Raw genomic sequence first — 12,989 nt, forward strand, 5'->3', positions numbered from 1 at the left:
TCAAAGTTCCAAAAAATATTATTGAGGAAATAAGGCTCAATTTGGAAGGAGTACAAACACAAATATGTACAGTGTAAAACCCTGTATTTTGTATTTATTTGCACTCTACATATTTGTATTTGTACTCCTTCCAAACTAAGCCTAAATAAAAGAAATAGATCCTTCATTTGGGCTAACAAAAATGAGAATAAGCCCTTTAGCCTAATGGGTTGGACCAAGGTTTGTGCTCCCAAGAGATGGGGAGGATTAGAAATTAAAAATCTGAATTGGGTAAATGATGCAAACTTAGCCAAACTAGGGTGGAAATTTTTTATTCAAAGTCAAAATCTTTGGGTTCGGGTAGCCAAATTAAGAAGATATGTAGCCAAAGTAAGTAGTTAAAAAAGGGAGACTTTTGAAGTGCTAAGGAGAGGAAAGGTATGTCATGGGCTTGGCGTGGCCTAAGATATCTTCTTAAGAGAGGGCTTGATTGGACAATTGGAGATGGGGCTTTTATCGATTTTTGGAAGGATAAGTGGTTTGATAACCTCCCTCTTAGCGAAATGGATCTAAGGACAAACCCGAATAGTGAAACTATTAAGTTTGGCGTGAGGAAACCCATCCAATCATTAGTTCCTTTATCCTGTTGGTATAAAATTAAAACTATTATTATTCCCTTGGATGATACAAAGGATAAATTAGCGTGGAGATTGGATCCAAAAGGGTCATATACTTTGAAATCTGCTTACAATGAAGCGTTCTTAGCTACCCAAAATTAAAACTTTTGTTTTTCTTTCTATTAAATGAAAGACTCCAAAAGAAAAAAGAAAAAATCTGGTGGCCAGAGGAGGAGAGGACGTGGATCACATATTTAGGACCTGTCCTTTAGCCAAAAGTGTGGCTGGCAGCGGAGGTCCAATTGATGACAGCGTCAGTGTTAATTTGTGGTGGGAGACCTTAGAGGAGGGTGATAACAGTAATTGATCAAAGGAAAAAGAAAGTGCTATTATTGTCTGGCTTATTTGGAAAAACAGGAATGATAAGACCTTTAACAACAAAAGTTATTTTGGAGCATGCTCTAAGTTTGTTTCTTGAGAGCCAAAGTATCCCTAACCAAGAGGGAGATAATATTGGTAAAAAGATTTGGAAGCCTATTACCTTTTTTTAGAGATGTCCTCGTGGAGATGCTATAAAATTTAACTTTAATGCCTCTTGAATGATTAATAGTGCCTTTAGTTACAAATTCTTTAGGAAGAATCCTAGAGATCAAAGCTTTCTATATTGATATTACTTTTATAAACTTGGCAGAAGCTGGACTGCGTGGGAGGCCCACCCACAATTTAGCTTTCAATTACAAAAACCACCCAATATTAATCCAAGGAGATTCGCTTCTTGCCATCTTTCGCCTTGAGGGGAAAGTTATCATCCCGTGGAATTTGAGGAGGATTTTAGAAGAAGAGCTATCATCCCGGTGAAGTAGGCTCTTTCTCATCCAAGCGTCTCTATTTATCTTGGAGGTGCTAACCTCCCGAAGGATTTACTGTATATCATTGGGGTGATTCGTGGGGTCGAACGATCAAACCATTTGACCCAAAAACCCACCCCTGACCAGTTCGTTCTCCAGGTCGGTTTTAAAAACCTTGATTAGAATACACTTCAATGTTTTAGCCCATCGTGTTGGCGGTGTTGCTAAATCTGTATTCATCCTTCCACTACAACCAGCCAAAGACATCACCAACTAACCAGTTGGCACCTTGCCAAACTTTGCATATTTGAAGCTCTCTCTCTCTCTCTCTCTCTCTCGATCTAGCATCAGTCTCGTTCTATTGTGGCTGAGCTGAGAGACACAGGTGTTGCTGAAAGTGACGGTCGCAATATAAGATACAAAGCGGGACCCAGGAATGGAACTAGTGCTAAGGGAAGAATCCAAGAACCTTTGTCAGTCCTGCAAAGAGCCAGATTCAGCTGTTTGTTAAAAACTTCAGAGAGGAGGGAAAGAGAGCACTTCATGCCGAGGTCACTCAAATTAATTTAAGGGGTGAATGGCTCTAATCCCTCACCATTTACGAGCAGTCATATCGTTGTAAACCCAGAAAGGAGCGAACGTTGATAGCAGTGTAAAATCAAGGCAGGTGACATGGACCTGTAATGCAGATGAAAGTGGGTAAACATACCAGTAAAATCAACAAGGGCTTAAAATGAAATAAGCTTTCATATTTGACAAGGGGTTACAAAGAAAATTTTGAAATCAAAAGTAATGAATAGGTAATCGGGAATTTTCCAGTTCCAAGCACCATCCTGACTTAATTGTCCTGTGAGTTCCAGAGGCAAAATGAATCCACCAGAAAAAAAAAAAAAAATCTTTTTGTTCTGTTAAAAATGAAGTGTATGTATCAGGACATTCTCAGGCTCCAAACCACCAGTTCAACGTCACCTGAGTGTGCTGTTAAGAATTCAGATTTGCTTGTCATAGAGCGCTCCTTGCACCAACCTCACTGTATGTTGCAGCCATGCATAGGGAATATCTTCCCATGAATGATAACATACAAGTACAGGAGATGTTCCCCATATGCGGCTGCAAGTGTGGTAAGGTTGCTGTGAGGGAGCAAAGCCGGATTCTGCTGTCAACTGTGTTGCACATTTAGAGTGCTCAAAAGTCAAAACCCAACATTTGACGGGTCCAACCAGGAAGTATTTCTTAGGAAAAAAATTTTCCCTATTGAATATAAAAAGCATATCAATAAAAATGGCCAGGTTTATATCTCCATGAAAATTCACTTCCATTATTGATGAGACTTACAAGTTTGCTTTCTCTGAGGTACTGGTAGAACTCCTTCCATACATCACCACTGGCTAGGCCTGCATACGCGATTAAACCTAGACCTGCAGAAAACAATATCTGATTTGCAAAGGAGTTACTTTAATTAAAGACAACATAATTTGAACTGCATAAATACGTAAGGGTAAAATGTAAAACAGAAGTGATTGATCCAATTCCCATTTGCTACTATATACAAATTTGGAAGATCCGAGTTAGTGCTATGCACTGCACTAGTATGCACCAAGGACAATATACCTACAGCTTAGCAGTAAATCTGGGTCACATCCAAAGGTAGGGACCAAATGCTCAATAGATCCCATATTAACAGGACTCAAAAACAACATGACCATACACCTTGATGAACCAGGCGCACTATGTTTTTTATTTGATCATAATCCTTGACGCACCAGGTGCACTATTACAAGATATTCCTTGGATACTTTTTTCTTTTTCCCCCTTCTCTTTTTAGAATAGAGCATTAGTGGTTACCAGTCAATGCTAGAAAACCAAGAGTTAGATCCAATCCAAGGCCAGGTCTTTGAATCCCCAAGAGCATACCAAATGAGCTAATTGGCATATTCATCCTTCAAATTTATCTGGACTAGTTCAAACATTTTAACATGTTTTGAACATGCAAAGTAATAGATTTGAAAATGTAAACAAACTCATACCAAAGAAGTTATTTTTGATTCCAGAAAGTTTAGAGGCCATCTTCCTAGCTCAGCTTCTTCAACAGGAGGTGGTGGTGGTCTCCAAAGAACAAAATATGGAAGAAGAGCATATGCACCCCCAAAGATTGAAAACACCAGGAATGGCCAGATTGGAATTTTGCTTTTTGTGCTGCACATTCAAAAATATCAATATATTAGACCTTGTAGAATAAAAGGAATATTTGGAAGAGGAAACATGACAGTTAATTGTCCCCATGCTTATGTTTGTTGAATGGCACAGATGAAGAGAGTTGATATAAGTTCTCATAGAGCAGATTTTTTACCTAAAGATTGATCCATCATCTGCACTACAAATACAGTCTTGCACATACATTTAACAATGCAAAATCATGTGGGAAATGGCTTTGAAGAATATGCTCAAATCAGATGATTACCCTCTAGATGGAATTTCACTGAGGAGATCAATTTGATCCAATCCAAAGCTTTAATGGCTCTAAACTATGGTTTATTGTAAGAGAACATGTACTGATCAAATGTGAAAAAAAAAATAATACTAAATACACATTGAATTTCCCACTAAAGGACAAGCTGAAACTATCAAATATACTGACATGGAGATGTTACTGATAATTAAACACTTATTCTCAAGGAAAAAGAAAATTTTCATTCAGCAGAATGTTTGCTCCATTACTATAAGATATTTGCACAGACAGTTCTGTTTAATAAAGCAATACTGTCTTCTTCGAAGTATAATCTGATTCTCTCATTCCTGATCAAAAACATCAAACACAAAAAACGATCAGGGCCACTATAGATGGGCGTAGAGGACAACATATTGGATTACTGCTATACTTGTGGTGGCCTTGATGGGGGTGCTGAGCTATAGCAGGACTAAGGCTTTGATTTGCCACACTAGAGATTCCCTAGAGAAAATGTCTACTGAATTGGATGGTCCTTACTATCCATGCTTTTAGGCTCCATTTGGTTTGTGGGATGGGGATGAGAAAAAGGGAATATTCCAAAAATATTCCTTTTCTCTCATTTGTTTTGAGGGAAATAGAGGGATGGGATGAGAAAAATGTGGGATGTCAGATCCCAAAGTCGTAGATTTGGGGTCGCACCAAAACCGTGTGACCCCGGTGGAAAAATTTGAGAAACCACTGTTACAAGAACCAGCGACACCGAACAGAGGAGGGAGAGAACCAGTGCCTTCCCCGTTACCATCGGAGATCTGTGCGAGGGGCAGAGGTGGTGGCGGTGGCAAGAAAACCAGTGTGAGGGGCAGCGGTGATCTGCTACCTCCCCTTCCCCGTTCGAACCCAGAAGCAAAGCAGTGGTGGCGGAACCCCCTCTCAGTCACTCCCTTCCTCCCTCTCTCCTCTCTTCTTCTCTTTCTTCTTCTTCCGTCTTTGTTTTTCACCCAAGAAAAGCACTGTTCGTCGTCTTCTCGACAACGAAAACAGGATATACCAGCGGCGGTGACCAGGATCACCCTCTAGTACCTCTCCGTTCATCGTCTTCGCTTTCCGCCGGCAAACTACTGTCTCCAGAGGCACTGTTCGCTTTCCATTGGTGACCAGCGGCACTGTTCATCACCTTCGCTTTCCACTGGTGAACTACTGTTCGTCTTCCTCTTGGTGAAACAGAGCACCCCACAGCGGCTATACTCCATCATCCCTACCGTCTCCGGTAACCGTTTCACTGGTTTTGACTAGTTTCTCCGATCATCCATTGTTTCTGATTCCCTCATTTTCCCTCTCTCTCTCTGATCACCACTGCAATCATGGAGCTCTCTTCTTCACCTTACATGAATCCGGCGAAGAAGTAGCTCGTCACAGTGCTTTTCCCATTATTTTCCCATATATAAAACCAAACAATGGAAATTTAAATTTTTACACTTTCCTATCCCATCCCATCCCACCCAAATCTTCCCACAAACCAAACGGAGCCTTAGAGTTTCATAGCCAGGTTCACCTGATTTAGAGGTGGCAATACCTTTATGTGCTCTCATTCACAATAGCACAACTCAGAGCATCTTTAGCATTTTCACATATGGCAAAAATGTGGTGCCACAAAAGTTGGAGTTTAATTTGTTGTGAAGCATAAAAGATTCAGTCAGAAAAACTAAGTGCATAATAAAAGGTAAAACATGTTTTTCATGTATAATATGTTTTAATTTTAAAACCTTGGGATGAAAAAATCACCTTTTTATAGGTAATTTATTTTATTTTTACTAAATTTATGTGTATATATAAATATCTAAATCAGTGTTGCCAGACTCAGACCAAACAGAGAACCATTTTGCTGACTGGGTCATGGATTTAACAGTTCTATTTGACCATTGGAAGTAAAAATCTGAAAAAGTAAAAGATGAAAATTGAGAATTTGTTTTAAATTAAAGTAAGCTTTAAATATTAGAAGGTATAGCACATATTAACACATGTACACGGGTTAAGTTTTGTTGAGAGATATATTGTATTTGGTTGTATTTGTAATATTGATTAGTTATGGAGACCTATATGTATTTATGTTAGAAAAAGGGGCTTATGTGTAATTCTAATGTATTTCAGTCTTTTGCGCAAGTGGTTGTGTGAGATTTGGGAGTGAGGAAGAGAGAGAGAGTGTGTGTGTGAGAGAGAGACAGTGTTGTATCTCTTGTTCTCATAGTGGATATGTTTCCTCTCCTCCCGTGGATGTAGCTACCAAGCCAAACCACGTTAAACCTGGGTGTTTCTCTATTTTTTCTTCTTGTTTCCTCCTTGAGTTGTTATTCTATTTTATGTTGGTTGACATGGTATCATAGTTGTCAAGGTGACGCCTAAGTGACAAGGCGCCCTTTGAGGCTCGGCTCGCCTAATCGCCAAGCAGTTTTATACTTCCTACTATAAAATACTTTTTTATTCATTCTTTTTTGAGATTATAATTATAAAATAGACATTATTAAACTAAAATAATCATTTTGTGTGTTTATATAATAATTTCTTTATATTATTTTCTTATTTGTTAGGGCTTAATCAACACAAATATTGCTAAATGCTGTATTGAACCCTCAAAGACTTAAAAACCTGAACCAATAAGTAAGGAAGAATTTAAAATTTTATCTAATCAGCACATTTTCCTCTTCCATATATTCTTCTTCTTCATCTTCTTCTTCTTCTTCTACCAATACTTTTTATTTTCATCTTTTCCTATAACAAAAATAAGGGTTCAGACCTGTATTTTTAAATTTTATTTTCCTTCTTCCTTTTCTTCTCATGAATAAGTTGATTTTCTATACTTTAATATGAAATTTACACTTTTTTATGAAAATCATGAATAATTATTAAAGAAATATGGTTATGGTACCTAAGGAACTACCCTAGGATCTATGTTTTTAACATAAAAAATCCATTGCCTAGGCACCTGCCTAAGCGACTAGGCGACAAGGCGCCCCCCAGTCGCCTAGCCTCGCCTTGGCACCTTGAAAACTATGCATGGTATCAGAGATATTTTATGCTATTTAACATGGTATCAGAATGGGTGTTCCAGTTGTTGTGAAGGTGTTCCGGTTGGTGTGAAGGTGTTCCGATTGTTGTAAAGGTATTCCGGTTGCTATAAAGGTGTTCTAGTTGTTGTGAAGTGTTTAATAGTGGTGTGATAAATGATTTTGTGAAATGTGAAGGTGTTCCAATTGCTGCTAGTTCATGTTCATGTTCAGTTGAGGTAGTAGTCGACTACTACGAAATCACTTCGTGTAGTAATCGACTACTAGCCTCAGGTTGCAGTTGTTGGTGAGTTGGTGGTGGTTTTGTGAGTTGGAAAAAAAAAGGTTTTGATGCCTTAAGTTGTGGTTGTTTGTGAGTTTGTGAGTAGGAAAAAGGGGCTTTGATGCCTTAAGTTGTGGTTGCTTGTGAGTTGGTGAGTTGGAAAAGAGGTTGTGATGCCTGTTCATGAGTTGATGATGGTTTTGTGAATTGAAAAAGGTGTTTGGTGCCTCAAGTTGTGGTTGTTTGGTGGTTGGTTGGAAAAGGGGTTTTGATGCCTCAAGTTATGGTTGTTTGTGGGTTGGTGAGTTGGAAAAGGGGCTTTGAAGCCTCAAATTGTGGTTGTTTGTGATTTTGTGAGTTGGCTGTGATGCCTCAAGTTCTGGTTGTTTGTTGGAAGTGGTTTAGTGAGTTGGAAAAAGGGGCTTTGATGCCTCAAGTTGTGGTTGTTTGTTGGTAGTGGTTTTGTGAGTTGGAAAAGAGGCTTTGATTCCTCAAGTTGTGGTTGTTTGTGAGTTGGTCGTGTTTTGTGACTTGGAAAAGTGGTTGTGATGCCTCAAGTTGTGAATGTTTGTAAGTTGGTAATGGTTTGTAGTGTGGTGATAACTCTGTTGGTGAACATGTGAATCTCCCTTGGCGAATCGTGAACTATTGCTTCAGAGGTCTCTTCAATATCTCAAGGTTCATGGTTGCTGCTTCAATAGTAAACCTATTTCCATGGAAGCCATTTCAACATCCTTAGTTGCAAATTCAAGCTGGTTTTCCCACCTTGAGTTTCAAGGGGTGTGTTGAGAGATATACTGTATCTGGTTGTATTTGTAATATTGATAAGTTATGGAGACCTATATGTATTTAGGTTAGAAAAAGGGGCTCATGTGTAATTCTGATGTAATTCAGTCTTTTGCTTATTTAAGCAAGTAGTTGTGTGAGATTAGGGAGTGAGGATGAGTGAGTGAGGAAGAGATTAAGAGAGAGAGAGCGAGAGAGTTGTATCTCTTGTTATCATAGTGGATATGTTTCCTCTCCTCCCATGGATGTAGGCCACCAAGCCAAACCACATTAAACCTTCGTTTTTCTCTATTTCTTCTTCTTGTTTCCTCCTTGAGTTGTTATTCTATTTTGTGTTGGTTGACATGGTATCGGAGCTATTTTATGTTGTTTAACAAGTTTGACCAAATTAGCATTTCTAAGAATTAGGCAACTAAAAAAAAAAAAACATTTTGGCTGTCAGTTCCCAATTCTGGTGGTCGGGTGGTCTAGTGGTCTAGTCTAGTACAAATCTAACAACAATAATCTAAACGATGTAAATAATATATAATACAACAAAATAACCCATATGTTTTTAGACCAAGTCTTTTACCAGATGAATTATTCATTTTTCCAAATGGTTCACGAATTTTTTGCCAAACTTTTGAAAGGTTGCAGAATTAATGGATTTTTTATGGGTGCAAATTGGGGGTACCTGAGCCCACCATGGTTTTCAAAACCGGACCGGACCGGACGATCGGACCGGAAAAAGTTCCGTTTTCCCCAAAACCGCTTTTTTCCCCAAAACCGTTGATTTTGGTCAGCAAACCGCTGAACTGGGCGGTTAACCGTTCGAATGGTTTTGACCGTTTTTCAATTTTTAAAATTTTTTTATTTTTTTGTCAGAATGGGCCGACCGTTCGAACCGGTAATCGGACCCCCTGACCGGTTTGGTTTTAAAAGCCATGGAGCCCACCCAAGTTGCATCCCTAGGATATTTGAAAACTTGCCAGATTTGCAAATTATTCGCAAATAATTCTAGGAGGAAACAAGAAATCATGTGTGGGTGGAATAACGAAATATGAATGGTACTAAGTATGAAAATTTGCACCTACCTTCTGCCACTTGGAACAAGAAGCATGGTATACACCAAAGGCCACAAACCCATGATATTCCATAGAGATACCAGAACTTCATTCATTTTAAAGCCATCATCTCCCTTCAAGTACAGAAGCTTTTTTAAGAAGTACATATCTCTTGACTGAAAAACAAGTCCATAAGTTAGAACATGTCAAGCTAAATATAAAAATTAAACAAAGCAAATTAAGACTTTGTATTAGAAGCATAACCCACTTCTTTCAAGAACCTGGATAGACAACACATACATTGGGCAATGACCCTTTTAGGATCATCTATAGGATAGTCTTACAGCATGTGGTAACTCAATAAAGCTTTATCCCAACTATATGGGGTCAAGACTCACAGCATATACAGTTCATTAATGGGATACCCATGTACATCATGTCAAGTTAACCTGTCTTGTAGATATTTGCACATTTTAATTTCCGTTTGGAGCATCGTATTTCTTAGACAATGTGGAAAGGTTCTTCTCTCCCCCCCCCCCCCAGGGATCAATATTTATAATTATACAATCCAGCCCGCTTTGAGATAGAAACCCCAATTGGACCAGCATGCATCTCAAATTTGAAGATTAGAAAGTAAAAAGTCCCAATTATACAAATGCTTCTAATTCTAAGGTCCAGAAATGGCTATTTAGAACCATAAGCAACCAAGAAAAGCATAAGCTAGTTTCTGCCACCGTGATTAAAAGATACAGTCAGTTGTATGATTTGTTTCCCATCAACAGACAACACAAAAGTTGCAAAAATGCTTCTCAAACTAACTGGAACTTCTCATAGCTAATGGCCGTCCGGGAATCATTTGTATGAGTGATAGTGTCTCAGTTGCAGAATATAACTAACAGTATCCTTCCAATGCAACTCAATGAAAATTACACAGTAAAGATATAGTACCGGAGTTTGATTTGGGGTGAGCATGAAAACATAGTACATGAGGCCAATCCAAAAGCCGAAGAGCAGAATAGAAGTCGTCCAGTCCCTTCCATTCCCACCATTTCCATTACCAAGCCTTGTTTCTCCAGAAGCCCCTTCACTCAAGACTATGTCTTTTGAACTCTGAGTGTTGGAGGAACTCCGACAAATATGAACGAAACCCTTTTTCCTGAACAGGGATAGCCCAAGTGAAACATTGCAGAAGGGCTTAAGATATATTTTGGTGTTTAGGGTTTTAAGAAACGAAATACCAGGACCAGAATTTTTGCGATGGGATTGAAATAAAACTCCAATAGTTTGTGTTTTGGGTGCGAGGGAAGGGAGCGATGACGAGAAATTGCAGGAAACGAGGTTTGTATTGGGTAACATTTTTGGCGAGAAGTGAAAGGAGGTGCATGAGGTCTGAGTGCTGATAATCCAGGAAGCCATGGGCTTTGTATTTATAATACCGGTGGTGGAAATTCACCTTCGCGGCTGAATTCGGAAGCGTTGGAAGTGGGGGGCAGTTAATATCAAGGTTTTAAAAGGCTAAAGCGGAGGCGAGGCGGTTGGGTGTTAAAGAGGTCAGGCGTAAGGTTCTAGGTGATATGAGGCGTAAGCCTCAAGTTTAAAATTGTGAAAAAATAAATAATTGAAAGTTTAAACAATTATTTGTGGCTTAATGTATGGTTTCAATAATTGTTGATTGTTCAAATGAAGTTGAACATGCCATATTTTGTATAAAAAGTAATACAAGGATAAATTAACAAAAAAAAAAAAAAAGGAAACATTTAAATTGAGAATAACAAATTTGTAATCAAATTAATAAATAACAATATCATGATGCAACATGTATCATCACGGCATTTATCACGTTCATTGAAATAAATAAGTAAATAACAAATTAATATTGATCCAAATTCAATATATTTCTGATTTGCATTTCAGTTTAGGAAATATTGAAATGCATTTTCATATTGAATCTGGATTTATACAGGAGAAGGAGGAGAAGGCAGCGGTGGAGGACCTGTATGCACTACGTAGTACGTGCAATTCAAGAAGAACAAGAAAAATGAGGAGGAGGATGAGGAGGACTTATATTTCTGTATGCACAATTCGATTTGTCTTTCTCCCTCCAATATTCTTAATCTTGAATCTTGAGTTTGGTCTGTGAGAACTAAGAAATCTTCTTGAAATCTTGAGTTGGGCTTAACAAAAAAGGGGGAATAGCAGTTTTGGTCGATGGAAACCAACATTTTTAGGGTTTTCATTTTTTCTTATAATTTTTTCCAAAATTACCCATCATGAAATCGAGTTTTCCCCACCCAAAACCCTTTTAACTTGAGGCTACCGCCTCATGTAAATTGAGATGAAAGGTTAAAGGCCTACGCCTCACTAAAATTGAGACTTACACCCCATGAGTTGAGACTGAGGCTATCAAAGCCATGTAAAATTTGGCCGCCTCACCTTGAGGTGTGCGCCTCTCACCTCACCTCAGCCACCTTTTAAAATCATGGTTAAAAATGAATCACATTGGCAACGTCCCTATTAGAGTCGTAAATAAGGTCGTATCACCCCGCGTATGATCTTGGTCCGGCCTGGCATGGCAGCATGTGGGCTGTGTCGGGAACAACAAGATGGGATGTGTCATGCTGGGCTTGGGTTTCCAAGCTCATGGGCCGACACCGCACGACATAGTATAATCGAGCGGGTTGTGCCGCCCTTTGGCCAGGTGTTGACACAACCCAGCCCAGTCCTAACACAACCTATATATAATTCCGTTATACTATTTCATTTTTATTATTGCACATATATAAACAATATACATCAAAATTCAAATAAACTAAAATTTTAAGATACTTTTCAATTTTTTTTGTCTACTTTGCTAATTTATTTTAAATTTTTATTATTTTTCAATTTTTTTTAAATATATCTCTCATGGCTTGGCTCGAGCTTGCCTGGGCCCATACCAAGCTAGACATCTAAAGCATCCCATAGGTAGCAAGCACGCCCCAGCCCGGCCTGCAAGCCAACACGGCACGGGCTGTCCTATGAGGCACCTTGTCATTGTATGCTTCGCCTATTTATAGGGCCTGATTAGGATGTTGGGGGCACCCTTTGGTGTGAGCATTTCCCCTTATTGTCTAGTAATAAAGTATTGGGGTGACGACCCTCTAACAACCTCTTGTGTGCTTTGTTTCCATTCTCGGCTACTTGGTTGACCAAGGGAAATGTTTGTTGCCACACGAGGGTTTGATAGAAAAAACCCATGTGACGATAGGGATGTGGGAATAGTTTGTGGGTAGGAGATGTAGAATGAATCTTTTATACAATGTTTTTAGTAAAATCCGAAGATTGGTCAAACCATTTGACTAGGTGAAAATCGTAACTTTGTTAGAATATTAAACCATTTGACCTAGTGACCAGGTCACAAGTTGCACATTAAATATGTATGTAAATTTTTGGAGGCCATAACTTTGCACTCCAATATCTAATTGTGATCTTTTTTTTCAAGACCTATGTGTCCCAAGGTACTATACCCCATTATTTTCGTGAAAAGAAAATTTATTTTGGTCTTAATTTGCAATTTTTAATATTTTTTTACAAATAAAAATTAAAAACATAAATTAAATATAATATAATATAATTCATATATTACATGTAGAGCATAATTATACATTTTTTATTAATAAAATATGTGTTTATATACATGCATGCATGCATGTATGTATGTATGTGTAAAGTGTTGATGTGGCATGATCTGACTAATCTAACCTAGATGGCCAAACCAGTAACCTGTGACTCGAAAAAGAAAATAGTGGAACCAATGATAAGGTTTCATGCCAGTAATAAAATACATAGGGTCTGCATCTTTCACAATGGGGCCCATCAATTTCTCAATGTTGTGGAACCTATCATTGGTTCCATAGCCAACCAAACAACCATTGCGTTGAGCTATTCCAAATTCCTTTTATAG

The 12,989-nt window shown here is 38.4% G+C and overlaps 1 protein-coding gene across 1 annotated transcript; it reads right to left on the minus strand.

Moving 5' to 3' along the window:
- Positions 1 to 1,463: 1,463 nt before the first annotated feature.
- On the minus strand, positions 1,464 to 11,421 carry LOC148875027 (uncharacterized). Its single transcript, XM_088964676.1, has 6 exons — positions 9,995 to 11,421; positions 9,077 to 9,222; positions 3,472 to 3,640; positions 2,780 to 2,878; positions 2,040 to 2,122; positions 1,464 to 1,924 (listed from the first exon to the last, which is right to left on the minus strand). The coding sequence occupies exons 1-6, from the start codon at positions 10,460 to 10,462 to the stop codon at positions 1,792 to 1,794; spliced, it is 1,098 nt and encodes a 365-aa protein (XP_088820802.1). The 5' UTR covers positions 10,463 to 11,421; the 3' UTR covers positions 1,464 to 1,791.
- Between the last annotated feature and the right edge of the window lie 1,568 nt (positions 11,422 to 12,989).

Source organism: Nelumbo lutea, chromosome 1 (assembly GCF_056320005.1).
Source record: "Nelumbo lutea isolate HS-2025 chromosome 1, American lotus-T2T, whole genome shotgun sequence".
Taxonomy (NCBI): Eukaryota; Viridiplantae; Streptophyta; class Magnoliopsida; order Proteales; family Nelumbonaceae; genus Nelumbo; species Nelumbo lutea.